We start from the raw sequence: 16598 nt of genomic DNA on the forward strand, positions 1-16598 counted from the left end.
AATCGACTGAATTCAATCGGGCCTTGCTCGCCAACCAGTTATGGCGTCTCATCCGTTTCCCGGATTCCCTAGCTGCCCGAATACTCAAAGGTCGAAACTTCAGACACGAATCGGTGCTAGAAGCGGGATTGGGTGGTAATCCTTCCTATATATGGAGATAGATCTTTTGTAGCAAAGAACTTCTGGAGCGTGTACTGATTTGGAGAGTGGGCAATGGAAACTCTATTAAGATTTTTAACGAGAAGTGGATCCCTACCATGCAGTCAAAGATTGGTGAGCCGCTGGGTGATTGGGATAATGAGGCTACTGTGAACGAATTAATTAATCAAGGAGCGTGGGATGTAAATTTAATCTCTAATAGATTTAATCCATTTGTAGCGGGCGAAATCCTTAAGATCCCAATCCTGCCGACAGGAGAGTGTGATTCTCTTTTCTGGAGGTTCAATGCCAAAGGCAAGTATATAGTGTGTGATGGGTGTCGTTTTCAACGTGGTTTGTTCTCCCCACCGGAGCACCAATCGGAACATCATATCGAATCTTGGTGGGAGTTTATATGGAGTCTTTCTGTTCCACCTAAAGTGCTGGTATTCTGGTGGAGTATTTCTCATGACTGTATCTTTACTAATCCAAACATGTTTCGACACCATGTCCCGGTTAGTGAATCTTGTTGTCTATGTAATTATCCTATGGATTCAACCTGCCACGCTCTTTTCTTCTGTGCCGCGATAAAACACTTATGGAAGAACTCCCCTTTTGCCCATATTTTGAAGGGAGCAATACAAACCAGCTCTCTAGAGATATGCATGTGGTTGAAAATACATTTGTCAAAAGAGGAGTTTGAGAATATTGTTTTTTGGAGTTCCGCAATGATTTGTGATTTTATAAAGGCTCAAAAGAAGGAAAATATTGTTATTCAGGCTGAGTTGGGTAATCCGGAAAAGAAGTAGATGCCGCCAGGGTCATACAATCTCAAGATGAATGTGGATGCAACAGTGAATAAGGATAAGAATCATTATAGCGTGTGCGGTGTGATTCGTGGCTCACAGGGTCGGTTGTTGCTAGCATTTGGAAAACAAATCAATCAACCAATATCGGTGGTGCATGGGGAGCTTTTAGCGATCCGGGAATGAAACAAGCTTCTGTATGAGAAAGATCTTCGAGATGTTCAAGTGGCATCAGACTCTGTTGGCAGTGCAAGCAATCACAATCAATCAAAAGAATCTTAGCTACATTGGTTCTTATGTGGCAGAAATCAGAGATCGAATTCAGACCTCTATTATTTCCGAAGTTATTCATGTGCGAGGGTCGGCTAATTTAGTTGCCCATTATTTGGCTCGTTTTATTTTTTATTCTCCCTCATCCTTTTTGTGGATGAATGGAGAATTTTCAGTTTGGTTGGTTAAGATTTTAATTGACGATTCTTCGCATTAAAATTACGAGTTTTACTCAAAAAAAAATTGTATTCCATTATAACTACATAATATGTTTATTTTAATTTATAAATAACATTAATAAAACATTATAATGTCTCTTCTTTAGCAACATCAACACACACTTAAGGTTCTACCACATCATCTCATTAACCTCAAATTCATCAGTAACAGTGAATTGATCATGTAACAAATTAAACGTCCTTTAAGACAAAATAGTATTTATGAGGGCATATCGTAGCATTTAAGTTGTTGGTGTTCCCCGCATAGAGAAAAATCATATATGGGGTAAATAGAAACTGAAATGAATGTATAAGAAGTTGGTTGATCCAAGTGCGCATTCCAATGTTTTTTTATTTTCCACCGTTAAATTAGAACAGTTGGGATTTAGATATTCCAATTTTCAGACAGTTTTCATATGTATTGAGTTCCTCACGTTGGAGGTGTACATATATATATATATATATATATATAAATGGTTGAGTTCCAATTTTCACAGTTTTTGTATGTATTGAGTTTCTACAGTAATTTACTTAAAAATATATAACAATTTTTCCACACACAAATATCATATTAAATTGATCTATAAAATTTATAAAACATATATAAATATATAATATATATATATATATATATATATATACATAAATAAAATTAATGACGACAAAACTGTAGGTTCCACGTTCCACGCACATTAGGGTACAACTTGTTGGGGCAAAGTGGTACACTCTACTGGAAAAGGGTCTGTCTGATGACACTGTGGAAATTAAACAAAGCATAAATGTAGGAAATTTAAGTGGTAGAGCTAGCAAGAGCGCAGATTATTTTTATTAGTATAAATTCTCACGTTATCTAAGTATATATTATATTTATATGGGAAGAAAATTTTTTTTCTAAATATATTAATTAATTGATTATAATTAATTTCACACGCGTCGCCAAAGTTCTTATCTTCTCCATTGTGGGGTGGTAAATTAAATTTAATAATAGATATAAAAAAAGCGACACCACTTGGGTACGCTATCCTCTGTCGAAATAGATTGCTTCCAAAATCTGCCTTTTTAACCTTTCCTTGTATATTCTTTTATCACTGTCATTTCTCCTTTCTGCTCAATACTTTTTCCAACTTCTCATACCTTCTCCCGTTCTCCGGGTGTTGTATTGTGTTTCACACGCGGAGATCTTGACGCTGTTAAGAATATCACTTCATGCTGTGAATGTGTGAAAGAAAAATGCAAAGCTTCAAAACTTCAGTTCACCACACTATGTCTCTCACAAACAATGATCTTTTTTGTCACTCCAACTCACCATTTTACTACAGGTGCATGTTTGAAGCTTTGGTTTTTGCTGTAAAAGTTGCATGCTTGATTTTTTCGACATGGGTTTTCTGTGTGGTTGGATCGTTTAGTTCTATGTTCATGTGTTATGTGTTGTAACTGTAAGCATATGTGTATGTAGAGTTGATGAAGGCAGTGGAAGTGGTACCCGTTTTCCGGAACTCGGGGAGCTCGAGCAGTCAACTGGAAATGGTCCATTTGATCATGCTGTTAATTTGACAATAAGTAATATTGTTCTTCGTTTCTAAACATGGTTTCATTTTTCAAATTGTTTCTCTATTTCTTCGTTCATGGTAACCACTAGCCAGAAACTTATTTTCTGCTATTTGTAGACTCAATATACAATGATCCAAATGCGAGCAGTGTTTCTGTTTTGTCGAACAACTTACAGTTCGGTGGAGTCAACGCTGTAAGTCTTCCGAAGGATCTTGTTTTCATTTGTACACAAGGTTTGGTGTTCTAGCTCGTTATTGTGTGTGTGTGTTTTTTTTTTTTGTAGAGTTTGGGCTCGTCTGAAATGGGATCGGCAGTTGGAGGAGTGGACTCAGCCCAGTTCATGTTGCAGAAGGGAGGAATGATGACTGTTGGCGGCGGTGGAGCTTTGGGAAACGGGCCTTTTGAGAACTGGGGCGACTCCGGCGTGGTGGCAGATCACAGCCAACAGACTGATGCGTCTACAGACACTGATGAAAAAAATCAGGTCTTTTTTCTAACACGTGGGAAAGTGCCTTAGCCTTCAAAAACCTAGCTTTATCTCTTTTAAACGACTCCTATAATTAATTGATCAAAATTAGTTATTTTTTCTTAAATTAATTGAAATCTAAAACTAACTTTTTGGTGTTATAAATTGTTTTAATAATTCTATATATATTAATAAAATATTAAAATTTTAATGTATGTGTATAATTTAGCTGATAAAATGTTTATTTTTTAAATATAAAGTTGTATATTCAATTTTAATTTCTTTTTTTTTCTATTTATTTTTTAATCTCTTGTTATTTTTTATAATTTTATTTTAATTTTCATTTAAATATCATTATAAAAAATTAAAATAAAATTATAAAAAAATATTATACAAGTAGATCGGGGCACTAATATATATTAATAATTTACTAATCGAACGTAAATGCATGCAATTATACATTTGGTTTTCTAATTAAATGCGATTTCTTGAGTCATAATTGATCGAACTTGAGTGAAATTTGATTACTAAACTATTTTATGAATCAAACTTAGAAACATTTCGAGCTTGAGCTTGAATTCTTTTCATATACTTGAGCATTGAAAATAAAATTTCAGTTGTTAATGTTCTAAAGTGTTACTCCAATAATTGATATAACAATCCCGTTGTTATTAAAGATTAATTTATTCTAACAACTGATTTTTTATAATACAAAAATTATTTCAATTTTATGTTTTATGAGATAAAATTCTAATCTATTTTGAATCGTGAAAAATTTTATTTTTATGTTAATTTTATTTTTAAATTTAAGTATGAATTATGTTGATACAGTAGTCAGTGACGTTATTTTTATAATATCCGGCATGGTGGGGGTCCACGGAAGGGTACTATTTTTCAAAAAGCGACATATGATTGGTGTGTGTATTAAATATAGGATAATATTTTTTTTTGAAACAAAATATAGGATAATATTTATTATATATATATATATATATATATATATATATATATATCCTGATGCGAGGAGACCATTGTTATAATCTCTATATCTAGGCTTTAAATGATCTGTGCATAGTGTGAGGCATATCCATGCCTCTGGGCTTTTTTCGTCTCCTACGGCCAATTAATTTTCCAAATTCTCTTCACTGAGCATCCTTTCATTTTTCCATCTCCATTATGCACATTGAATTTCCAAAACTTTTAGACCGAGTTTGGAATTTAATATTTACCCAGATATTGTTCTTGACATGCGAATTTCTTCCCGCAATGATGAAGCTAAAAATAATATTTCATCCAAGTTCTTGAATATTTTAATCTCCCCCTCTATTCATTTACTTGCTCCCCAGTAACTTTGTATGATAGATTTTAGTTTACATTTCTTTTATAATCTTGATACTTCTGAAGTTAAATTCAATATTTGTCGAGTATTTTGTACCCGTATACATTTTGATATGAGATGTTGAGTATCTATTGAATGCGTGGACTTGCTAAAGTTTGACTGCATTTACTATTTTCTTGAGTTGACGATGGCAGAGGAATCACTTAGAAATTCTTTAAAAAAACTAACTTCTCAATTTGCCAAGCTTTGATTTTTCATTTGTTTGGTGGTGTAAATCAATTCGTATTGAAGTGTGTTCGAAATTACATTTTTTATAATAAAATTCTTAGATGCATCATGCCGCAGCTCCAGTTTTGTTGCTCCTCAGCATATTACTGTAGCTGAAGTTAATGATGTTCCTCCAAAGTAGCGATTTATGGTTGTAATAGTAAAGTTTATGCAGACCAAACCAGCTGTTGGTTACGACAATAAGTATGTAGGGTTCTTGAGATCTTGCAATAGAGATCTGGTAGGCCATGTATGTTTACAGTTTGACAGTGTATTCATTCGGTGTTATATTGTGTCTCACTTGGGTTCTAGTTGCATATTTGTTTGTTTCCTCAAAATTGCAAGGGAAAAAAAGAACGAAAAGACAAGGATAAAAAACTATTAGATAATCGATGAAACTTGAATCTGGAGCATGTTATGCTTGCTTCTTATCGAAGTTATGTTGTGGATTTATTTAACGTTTCCATGAACTAGAACTTAACAGGAAGCTTATAACATTTTTCTTTGTGAGGCCTGAGGGAAGCTTTTGTTCTTTCATGTTTTTTTTATTGTTGAAATAAAAGGTGGCTGCCTTGAAATTTATGGTGATGGGGATGATTTTGATTTGGGTTTGTACTTTTAGTTCCCTGGAGTCCATAACGAAATATTGACAACTTTGGGTTCGACTGACCCTTCTGACGGAAAAACTGGAGAGCAGAAGGTTGATTTTTTACGTGCAGTTGTCTCATTTTCATTTGATATAGAATGTAACTTTGTAGTGATTGTTTTGTTTGTTTCTGTTGCTCTTTTTTTTCTAGGTACTTCGTAGGCTGGCTCAGAACCGGGAAGCTGCAAAGAAAAGTCGAATTAGGAAGAAAGTATACGTTAATCTATTGAATTTATTATCCTTTATGAACAAGAGTTCAATTAAGTAGGGAAAAGCTCGGGATCAGGTTTATTTCCCTGTCCTAATCTTTGTGTTTTAGGCTTATGTTCAACAACTGGAGAGTAGCCGACAAAAGCTTACCCAACTAGAGCAGGAGTTGAAACGAGCTCGACAGCAGGTGCTTTTCTCTGTCATATGCAATGTGTTGATACAAAATAAAATTGATTATACACAATGTTAGGATTATTTTGTCCGACAGACGATCGAAATAATAAGAATATCAGAATATGATTTAAAATAGTAAATTCGTGTTTTATCAGAATTAAATGTTGTGCCAGATGTTACAACATCTCGGACAACATGCAGCGGAATATTATATTTTGGAACACAAATTCACTTTAAATAAACAGATGGACGAGATTAAATATGTACAAGTATAAATACTTGTGCGGTGCCTTATGGCAAAAATTAATCACTAAAAAACTCTAATCGTTTACAAAAACCTAACACTAGTGATTATGACAAAAATCAATTTCCTCAACAAGTTGAGAAAACAAATGCTTTCTAAAACAAACAACCAGAATAAAACTATAACAAGAAAGCAAAAACGTGTTGCCAAACAATAGATCCACGAGAAGCAATCTTCGGTCAACTTCTTCTCAGATGTTGTCCGCAGATGTTCTCAACATTCACAGCAACACTCTATCACCCTCTTCACAGCACGTTTCTCGAATAAGGGTTTTCTCTGAATTTCTGAACGTGCACACAGAAGTGAATATTGACCGGGGGGAAGAAGCCGCAAGAAAAACTCACTAAAAACTCCAAGAAAATCTTCTCACGTGATAACTCTTCACGAAAACTTCCCACGAAAAACACTTCGACTTCACGAAAATTCTACACACAAACTCTCTGAATTTTTCCCACGAAAATTCTTTCTTTTAAGCTCCCAAGAAAATCATCTCCACGAAAATCCTACACGTGAACTCCTCCACTAAAACTCTCTCACTTCTTTTTAATCTTCATCTCTCTTATTTATAATTCACTTCATCTCACAAGGAAATCTACAAAATAAAGAAATCAAGAGTTAAATCAATAATATAATATCTTCAAGATCTTTATCATAAATATAATATCTAGAAAAGTAAAATCCAATATTCCACATAATCTTATCAAGAATGAAATTAGACATAAGGAAGATATTATATCACAATAAAATCTTAACATAATTATCTAGAAAAGCAAAACCATAATTAAATATTATACTCAATCAAATCAACCAGAAAAAGATTATATTTGGAAAATCAATTTAATATGGAAATTATATTTTCCATCACACAACGCCTTCATATTTAAATGCAGGGCATCTTTGCTACGGCTGGATTCACGGGAGATCATAGTCATTCTAACAGTGGAAATGGTTGGTAAAGTTGTGAAATGATATCATCTTTCAATCAATTATGAAAACAATTCCTTACTTTTTAGAAGCGATGCAATTATACTTTGTGTAGGGGCTTTGGCATTTGACATGGAATATGCTCGATGGCGCGAAGAACATCGAAACCTGATAGAGGATCTGAGATCGGCTGTGAATTCTCACGTGGGAGACAGTGAACTACGGCTTATTGTTGATGCGGTGATGTCCCATTATGATGAAGTGTTCAGATTGAAGAGTGTAGGTGCGAAATCCGATGTGTTTCACATGCTCTCTGGTATGTGGAAGGCTCCTACTGAAAGGTGTTTCATGTGGTTAGGAGGCTTCCGTTCCTCCGAAGTTCTCAAGGTGATTCAACTATTAGTTTATCTGTCTGGAATCTTATTTATTTTGTTCTGACATTCTTTTCCGACGAAATGTAAAGGGAGGTCGCAGTGGATATGTGGGGCGAAACATAATCTTACTTGTATGATTTATGATGTGTTCTAACTAGGATGAGTTGAAAAAACCTTTTTAATAGATGGCTTTAGGATCGTGGGAAAATATGCTCAAGAAAACTCCATAATTTTGTTGTGTGTACAAAGTGGCAAGTCTTGATTTGTTCTAACCCGTTCAGTTTTTGGAATTTTAGATACCTGAAATGCAAATTCAGCCATTAACCGAACAACAATTGATGGGAATCCGAAGTTTACAGCAATCTTCTCAACAAGCTGAGGATGCCTTATCCCAAGGAATGGAAGCTTTGCAACAAACACTCGTCGATACATTATCCTCCATCTCCTCAACACCTTGTGACTCTGGATATGTTTCTGATTACATGGAACAAATGTCTAATGCCATGAGCAAACTCGCTGCACTCGAAAATTTCCTCCATCAGGTACAATTAATCTATCCTACATATGGTTTTCCAATGATGCAGCAATCATGAATCTATGATCATGGATCCAGTAAGGGGGGTAAAACCCACTCGAACAAATTTTTTAAAAAATATTATGAGTAATATTTTTTAAAAGAGGCAAGTCTAACCCCAAACCCAATCCCAAATCAAGAATTATCACCCACCTTCATCATTACAAATCCTACGTCCAACGTTCGAACGCTTACTTGAGTACATTTTTGAACCTGTATTTCCGATTTATCAAACGTTAAGAGGTTATGTATTTGATACTTGACAGGCTGATATCTTGAGACAGCAAACTTTGCAACAATTGCAGCGAATCTTGACCACCCTTCAAGCTGCTCGTGCTCTTCTGGCCATCAATGATTACAAGTCAAGACTTCGGGCCCTGAGTTCTTTGTGGTGGGCACGCCCCAGGGAATGAACTCTTCCTTGTGTTCTTTTCACCAGATACGACTTATGTACGTTAATCTTTCTGTTTAGGATTTCTTGACTACAATGGAACCCCGGGTTGCTAGTGTACGTTTCTTTTTTATTTTTTTTAAAAAAACTATTTTTGGTTATGTCTAAGATGAGTTTCCTATGTGAAATTTTGTTATCTGGGATTATGTTGCCTATGATTTCATGCTAGTATAGTAAAATGTATCCTTATGTTATAGAACTACCCTCTTTCGGCATGCTAAGAGTAAAGTATAGTAGATGTGTAGTAATAAAAAGCTCGCAAGGCGTGCGTCTAGGCTCAAGACCAGTGGAGGGTCTGCGATTGTGTCTTGACACAAGGTATGCCGCAGTCTTCAACCAAGCCTGTGCCTTAACCATAAAGGCCCGGGGCCACTTGTAAGTGCACCTTCGATGTAGAGATGATAAATCAACAGTGAATTGCAAGATAACAAATATCCGATACTCCCGATGATATATTAAAAATATTTCTCTAACTCCTCTTTGATAATCTACAAAATATATATTGGGTTGTATCTTACTAAATTTTCTGAGAGGATATTTCGAGTTAATCATTCTAGGGTGGTGTTTCACTTCAATTGGATGCCCAACTCGCCTTGCGCCTTGGCTCTATGGCACTTATAAGCCATGCCTCGCGCTTCTATTAACACGTTTTCAACTCGGAATCTTTGAATTTGTCTATTGAAATTACCTACAATCACCCAGAATTTTTGGCTCGCTTGTATGTTCTTCCCTTGTGATTCTTCTTCCTTCCTGCAGTGGCCACATGACAATAGAGAATTTGTCAAGGGCTTAACAAAACATGAGCGCAGTGAGCTGAAGTAAAATTTTCTATGAACGATCATACTTGATTCGGTTTTCTTCTGGGGTGAGTGATTTGTGGTATAGAACCCCAGTCCCATTACCAGCTACTCCCCACAAGTTAATCATCCAAGAAGGAGAAGCACATTCCTCCTGGTTTCCAGGCCAATTATAAACACCATATTGGTTGCGAAACATGCGATGATGGCCCTGTGATTAGGGCTTTGTTTCCGGGCTCCGAGTATTTAGTCAACACCATCATCATATTCAGCTATCAAATTCCTGACTTGCCGCCTCAGCTCAGTATAGGAGACATCATATTGATTACAATGCTCCAAATTCCGATTGTCTTTACTGGTGGATATGTGACGTTCAGGGCCCAAGAGGACGGGGTGATCGCTGGTGCTATGAGGTTGCATAGACAATGAGCGACTCCTGGTAGATTTCTAGGGAAAAGAACATGAATGAACTGATCTCATACCAGAATGAGAGAGATTCCAAAACTATTTAGATATAGAACTCTGCTGTTGAGAAGTGTTTAAAAGATTTGATAGGTGCATTAATCATATCACAAGGTGCATTTTCTTTTTAGGAGTTCATCACATAAAAATTATAAAATTAAGCGTGCTTGACTTGGAGTAATTCTAGTATGAGTGACCTACTAGGAAGCTACCTAGTATACGTGTCTACGAGGATATAAACACGTCGGAAAGACTCGTTTTGGTACAGTGTAAACAATCAACGAATATGGGACGTCAATAATCCAATTCATTACACAAGTTGCCATGTGTTTCATGCATTTCTTGTTTGTGTTTGATGCTTTCAAATTCGGATCATTGGGGATTTATAATGTTAAGGGTCTTATGCGGAACTTACTTTGATGGTGGTCATTTTTCTCGAAGACAAGTGGAAAGTAGATATATAGTGTATTGTAAATTGTTTCCAATTGGCAGCAAATGCAAATATTCAGTTCATACAAATTTTCCCGTCAGTTTATCTTGAATTTAATTAAAGTTGGTATTGCATTTTCTCTTTCATTGGACTTTTCTACAAGATTGTCTAAAAAATTTGAGTTCAATTCTCAAATGCTAGCTTTTTTTATCAGTAAAGAAAATGTTGTTGCAAGATATATCGAATGGTATATTACAAAAATATATTGACAGAAAACCAGCGAAAAATATATTGAAGAAAAAAAGTAGAAAAAAACTTAAGATAAAACAAACCAAGGCCTGTATGAAATATAATGTCCTTAAAACAGATTCGTCACATCGGTATGTGCTTCAAGGATGTACTTGGACGTCTGTTTCCCAGGATATAACGGAACAACTAGCAGTAACCTAGCACGAGGCACCACTACAGCGAACTAAAAACGTACCTTTACTTTATCACCGAAATTTAACGGAGGCCAAATGAAAAGCTAAGGCATGCAAGAGAATACTTGAAAGAAATAAGATTTTTTCATATGTTTGAAATGAGGAAGGGTCATGCAAGATTAATTAACTCAATTAATCTTCCTATTAAATCAAGAATATGAAGAGCCAAAACTCTTCAATTAACTCAAGAATGTGGAAAGTCAAAATACACTTTCACAATAATGAGTCACAACTAACTCAAGAATGTGGGAGCTAAAAGACACTCCCACATTCATGAGACATAATTTTTATTCAAATTTCCAACAAATGTATTACTCAATCGAGCATATACAAATACACTAGGCATATCCAGACTAAATTGTACTCAACAATTATGTTGATATTCCAACCTTTAGTAATCGTAAACTCTCTCTCGAAAGTAAACTTTTATTTCATTCCCTGTCTCCATTGATTCCTCACAGAAATCGGCCTCCGGTTGATGTTCAGAGGTCCTGAACTCTCAGTTCTCGTCACAGATGCTGATGAATTTGGCTCGGTTTTAAATCCAGCTCTCCATTATGTTGCAAGAGTCCTGTAGTAAGAGGAGTAGTTGAATTGTTGCCACTCCCTTCGGTAACTTCATCGTTTTCATCATCACTTTGATCGAAAACTACCTCTGTTGCCAGTGGCTTGGAATCAATATTTCCCTCTTCAGACGAAGTTTCCATTTCCTTAATGTTTTCAGCTTCTAAATCCGCAGTTGTACCAGACAAGGACCTTTTATAGCCTGTTTTGTTCTCAGTTTCAGGTACCCAATCATGGCTTTGAATGGGGTGAACTTTTTCAAATTTCAGCTTATCTTCTAATGAATCCTTTTCATCTCGAGTAGGATGAAATGTGGCCGATGATAATTTTGTTGGCTGATGATTTGGAGGATCTTGGTCGTCAGTATGGGTTGATTCAGATCGAGAGAGCTTTACAGCAGCTCTGGCGGCAGCCGCTGCGTATGCTGCGGATTCGAATGCCGCTTGTGCTGCATGAGCGACATCTCTGTATTTTACCCTGAGTTTTGGCGATTCTGTGAAATCCATTGCTTCTTCTACATCATCATGTCTTTTTGAGTTGTTTTGCCGATTCCCTTTTCTTGAATCTTCATCTTTCTGATGGGGTGATAGACTCTGAAAATTCAGATTAAAGTTTCTTATTGAACTTGACGCTTTTTAATATGTAAACAGATGAAAAGAATTGTGTGAGACGCGACGTAATTGCATATATGATATACTAACACTTTGAAATTTCGAAATTGCAAAAAGCTCTCATTAAAAAAATAGTGTTTTTAAATCTTGAGCATGCATATTTTTGTCCGTATACACAGAATTAATGATTTCGAGTTTTCAGTAATATCGTAATTTCACAGTATATTTACTCAACTCATTTTTAAAAGATTTTACGCGCGTAATTTTGAGCGAATTATTGAGTTGAAAGATTAGCTAATTTACCAGTACGATCGGTGGAGCATTCGTCTCGTTTGGCATAACAATGTTCTTTTCTGTAGCAATATCTTGAAGCACCTTCATTTTACTCTCCAAGGTTGGCGTTTTTGTAGAAAACTTCTGTATTATCTGTTTGTAGGAAACAAATTATGTACGAACTAGAATATTAAATTGATTATTGTTTACGTTTAACTATAAGTACTTGTAACATGTGACAACGATACAACTCAAATTTTTATAATTCGGCCGAATATTTAGTATATATACCTTAGGATTCACACCACACTTGTTGCGTAATTCAACTGCCCGAGCCACGAAATCCTTCCCATAACGAGAGGAGAAAATCTTGCGAATTTCTTGAAGTTCTGGAAAATCACCACATCTTGAAGCAGCATAAATCAAGCTTGATGCAGCTTCCACAATTTCATCAGGACATTCTCTGCATGAAACGACAAAACTTGAAATATATATGAAGAATGGAAAAGAAAATTTGATTTCGAGCAACAAAATTCTCAATCGGCAGTTAAGAAATCAAGAAAACAGATGAGAGAAGAAAACTAACTTTTCTTGTTCGATGAGGCTGACTCTCTCAATCAACAAATGACAGTATCCTTCCAACATGGCATACACATCCAACATATTTTGCTCCTTAATCACTTGCTCAACCTGCATATCAATACATAAAAAAATAAAAACAATCAGACTATACAATTCCATAAAATATCAATAAACCACTCGTCTCAAAAGAATCCAAGACTCGAGTGTACATGCTGATTGAACATTAGGTAGAAACAGCTTAAAAAGTTATGCAGACAAGATCGGTTCGATGAACTAGACCACAAGTTATCAAATTATACCCCTGTTTTGATGCCATATTAGGACATAGTAATCCAAAAAATAAAAGTCCGTTGGTTCGTGAGATGAGACGATGAACGACGTGTAATCAGGAGATGATATATATAATAGAATGATACAAAAATCTAATCATTGTAGAATTTGAGTCCAGCAACAAGCTCAATTCTTCCATGAGATAACGGGTCATACGTCCGATGAAAGAAGAAAATATCAGCTATAAATGTCTTTTCATTCGCATCAAAAGGGTGTATCAAGAGTATAGGAAGACACTGAAAACTAATGTCATTTGCAAGCATTAGCAACACACTACAGAGTCGCAAAATAAACAAATATATTACCCTTAGAAGAGCTCTCTCATGGTAGCGGAGGTTAAGGAATTCAACGACGTCGGAACATGCGACGTTGCCCCGAGCTTGCGCGGGTTCTTTAACACTGCCAATCTAGTAATCACCAAATTCAGAGTCCCTTTGAATTTCGAAGTGTTGAAGCCTTTTCTCATTAAAGAATACAGTTTTCTTCTTATGCCCATAAGTAATATCTTTTCTTATTTTCTTTCCAAGAACTTGAGAGTATCTAGCTGTTGAAGAGCAGGGTCTTAGAGTACAAACAAGCGGTTGCCGATTTGCACCTTTTGCTGGTGACGAAGGGAAGAAGACTGATGGCACCTTAAACAAAATTTGGAGATTTTATATAATAACTGCCAAAGGACGTGTGGGGTTATTTAATTAATTATGAACCAATTTATTTATTTATTTATTTTATATTTGTATCGTAGTACCAAGAAAATACAAAATAATAAAAGAGATCTTTAGATTAAGTCTGAGATGTCACGCTTCGAGACCGGGTTAGTCGACACCGACGTTGTTTAGCAATCACACAGTCACGTCTCAGGGACGTGGTTAGTCGACACCGGCGTTGCTCTCAAATTTACATTTGAAAACAACGAGTCTAAGAAGTACAAAAGTTCATAAACCAGTCTTTTTATTCATAATACTGAAAATTTCATTGTCTGATACAAACTCAAGTAACTAATGTATTATGACGGAAATGTAAAAACAAGACAAAAAATGTATTAACAGATGCAGCGGAAAAACATAAATTAGAACTGAGAAACAACAGTCTTCTTCACCAGCCCCAAAACTGATTTTGATCTTCTTCTTCTAATGTTTCTTCTTTGTTCTTATCTGAGATGAGTTTGGTGGGTGAGTGATTTGGTCGTCACTCAATAAGCGGGGACAGGAATAATTCCCAGTTTTCAAAACAATTTTCAACAGAAACAGTAATACAAATAATATACAGAAACTCTTACTTTCAGAACATGAATCGATATTCAGGAATAACAGGTTTCAGAACATAAATCAGAACTTAAAATTTAGCAAGCAAGCACTGAGCATGTTTGTGAATTTCATGGCTAAAATGATATCAGTCCCCTATATGTTCTCTCCTCTAAAGGGTGAGGCCAGTAATCAGTAATCAGAATTCAGTAATCAGGAATGTTTCAGAATATATATTCCTACCATTAGTTCACTAGGTTTCAGTGCTTCAAAAATCAGATATCACAAATACATATACTTTGCTTCAAAACAGAATTATCAAACTGGTTTCAAGATATTTATACATAAGCTCACTTACCGTACTTTGCTAGAAATTTTCGGTTGAAGTCTGGAATCCGCTTGCTCTCTCTACTAGATTTTTATGCTCAAAAATAGCACTCTCTTAGCTCGAATTTCAAGTGATAACTCAAGATTTGTGTAACACCAATTCAGAGATTTGGGGGTGTTATTTATAGGCAAAATTCTGATTGTTAGCCTCCCAATTAATGACCATAATATGTCATTATGTGTCATTAACAGCCTTTATTCCATGTTAAATGCTTCAGTTACAAGTCATAACCAGAATCAGTAGTTGTGTGCTGGAATATCGCTCTACTGAATTCTTCTGCTGCTGAATTATATCTGCTGAAAAAATACCAGCTTCTGAAATATTAATTGCTGCTGGAATTGTTAGATTCTGCTGAAATTTTTGTATTACTGCTGAATATTGTTAGCTACTGCAAAATGCTAGCTACTGCTGAAAATTCGGGTTCTCACACACACAATTGAAAATAACCAACCTCGTAACACAGTATAAACCAAAATCAGTTTATATCATAATTTGAAATGAATAACAATGTCTTTACAATCCAATAACCGAAAAACGATCGAATTTAATGTGGAAACGTTACAAATAAAATAAAAGCTTAAACTTAAACTAAAATCTCGAAATTCACCAGCCCCAAAACTGCTCCGACTCGTCTTCCTCGAGTTGATCCTCAGGTTTATCTGGGAAAGGATTGTAGGAGGCGAGTGATATTGTATAATGCATTAGTCAATATATCCGAAATTATTATTACTTACATAATTCGAAAATAATATCAATACAAGTCTGTAAATAAAAATAAAATTTTAAAACTCCCAAAATATTTGGATTATCACATTAGACATCAAATATAATTTAGGATCAGTTTTCGTGTTGGAAAACTCAGTTTGAGCCTCTTGACCCCACATGTTATTATCATTTCAGTTTCATGGTATTTTTTGAGTCCAAATAGGTACATATAGTTGAAATTGTGACATAAATTCATGAGTTTTAATATCAGTAAGTTTTAATTTAATATAGTATCTATTTCATATGTAAGATAAGAAAACTAAAACCATAAACATAGATACAAAAAATTGAGATAGTAGCAAAAATGTACAAATTTTTAAGTATAACCTAAATCAAATTAGATATATAATTTTTAGATATGGAATGTTAACATTTTTTGGGACAATAAGATTCATAATGTCGAAAATAAGGTACAAATCTATGCATTTCAGATACAAAATGTTTGGATTTTTAAGTTCAAAGAATTTAAATGAAAAACATTTTCAGTGTGTTAAAATTAAATATTTCTGATACGATGACTGAATCATAACTTGAGTTTGGAGTGTAAAGACTAAAACCCAATTAACCCAAATAATAAGGTGATTACTGGAGAGGCGAAGAATGATTATTGAATTGAAATATCATATAATATAATCTAAAATAAGAGGAATAATTTCTATAGGAAAACAAATTCCAATATAAAGTATTTTTCAGTAGATCAATCCGAGGAAAGAATAATATTCATCTTAGTCCCTATAGTTTTGGGGTTTTCCCAATTCAGTTACTATTGTTTGCTTTTTTACCAAAATAGCTTCATATTGCGATTTCTTACCCGATTTAGTTTCGGACGTTATTATTCTATATTTGTATCTCATTGTTATTTCTGGCATTCACTTGTTGCATATGAATTGAAATAAATTGGGAATAAATACCCAATATGTGTCTCACAAATGACCAAAATCGTGATCTACTAGCAAATCAG

The 16598-nt window shown here is 34.9% G+C and overlaps 3 protein-coding genes across 3 annotated transcripts; 2 read left to right on the top strand and 1 right to left on the bottom strand.

Annotated features, from left to right (window-relative positions):
* The first annotated feature begins 257 nt into the window (after positions 1 to 257).
* Positions 258 to 947, top strand: LOC142504432 (uncharacterized). The gene has a single exon (XM_075617300.1). The coding sequence runs from the start codon at positions 258 to 260 to the stop codon at positions 945 to 947; it is 690 nt and encodes a 229-aa protein (XP_075473415.1).
* A 1473-nt stretch (positions 948 to 2420) lies between these two features.
* Positions 2421 to 8853, top strand: LOC142555325 (transcription factor TGA2.3-like). The gene is made up of 11 exons (XM_075666147.1): positions 2421 to 2751; positions 2889 to 2992; positions 3100 to 3176; positions 3267 to 3467; positions 5678 to 5755; positions 5853 to 5912; positions 6021 to 6098; positions 7280 to 7337; positions 7429 to 7700; positions 7984 to 8229; positions 8528 to 8853. The coding sequence occupies exons 1-11, from the start codon at positions 2648 to 2650 to the stop codon at positions 8672 to 8674; spliced, it is 1425 nt and encodes a 474-aa protein (XP_075522262.1). The 5' UTR covers positions 2421 to 2647; the 3' UTR covers positions 8675 to 8853.
* Positions 8854 to 11132: 2279 nt separating this feature from the next.
* Positions 11133 to 15574, bottom strand: LOC142504433 (uncharacterized). Its single transcript, XM_075617301.1, has 7 exons — positions 15480 to 15574; positions 13815 to 13875; positions 13549 to 13650; positions 12918 to 13021; positions 12623 to 12794; positions 12362 to 12484; positions 11133 to 12040 (listed from the first exon to the last, which is right to left on the bottom strand). Exons 1-7 carry the CDS (start codon positions 15572 to 15574, stop codon positions 11393 to 11395), a joined length of 1305 nt encoding a protein of 434 aa, XP_075473416.1. The 3' UTR covers positions 11133 to 11392.
* Positions 15575 to 16598: the final 1024 nt, after the last annotated feature.

The sequence above is a fragment of the Primulina tabacum genome, chromosome 9 (genome assembly GCF_025594145.1).
Source record: "Primulina tabacum isolate GXHZ01 chromosome 9, ASM2559414v2, whole genome shotgun sequence".
Lineage (NCBI taxonomy): Eukaryota > Viridiplantae > Streptophyta > Magnoliopsida > Lamiales > Gesneriaceae > Primulina > Primulina tabacum.

Excerpts from the sequence above, each read along its gene's own strand:
- LOC142504433 (XM_075617301.1), bottom strand. The coding sequence starts at position 15,574 with ATGCATTATACAATATCACTCGCCTCCTACAATCCTTTCCCAGATAAA. Across the intron at positions 13,876-15,479 it reads TCGGAGCAGTTTTGGGGCTG|GTGCCATCAGTCTTCTTCCC; the intron begins GTGAATTTCGAG and ends ATTTTGTTTAAG. Across the intron at positions 12,485-12,622 it reads AGTGTGGTGTGAATCCTAAG|ATAATACAGAAGTTTTCTAC; the intron begins GTATATATACTA and ends TCCTACAAACAG.
- LOC142555325 (XM_075666147.1), top strand. The coding sequence starts at position 2,648 with ATGTGTGAAAGAAAAATGCAAAGCTTCAAAACTTCAGTTCACCACACT. Across the intron at positions 2,993-3,099 it reads TGCTGTTAATTTGACAATAA|ACTCAATATACAATGATCCA; the intron begins GTAATATTGTTC and ends TGCTATTTGTAG. Across the intron at positions 6,099-7,279 it reads TGAAACGAGCTCGACAGCAG|GGCATCTTTGCTACGGCTGG; the intron begins GTGCTTTTCTCT and ends ATTTAAATGCAG.
- LOC142504432 (XM_075617300.1), top strand. The coding sequence starts at position 258 with ATGCAGTCAAAGATTGGTGAGCCGCTGGGTGATTGGGATAATGAGGCT.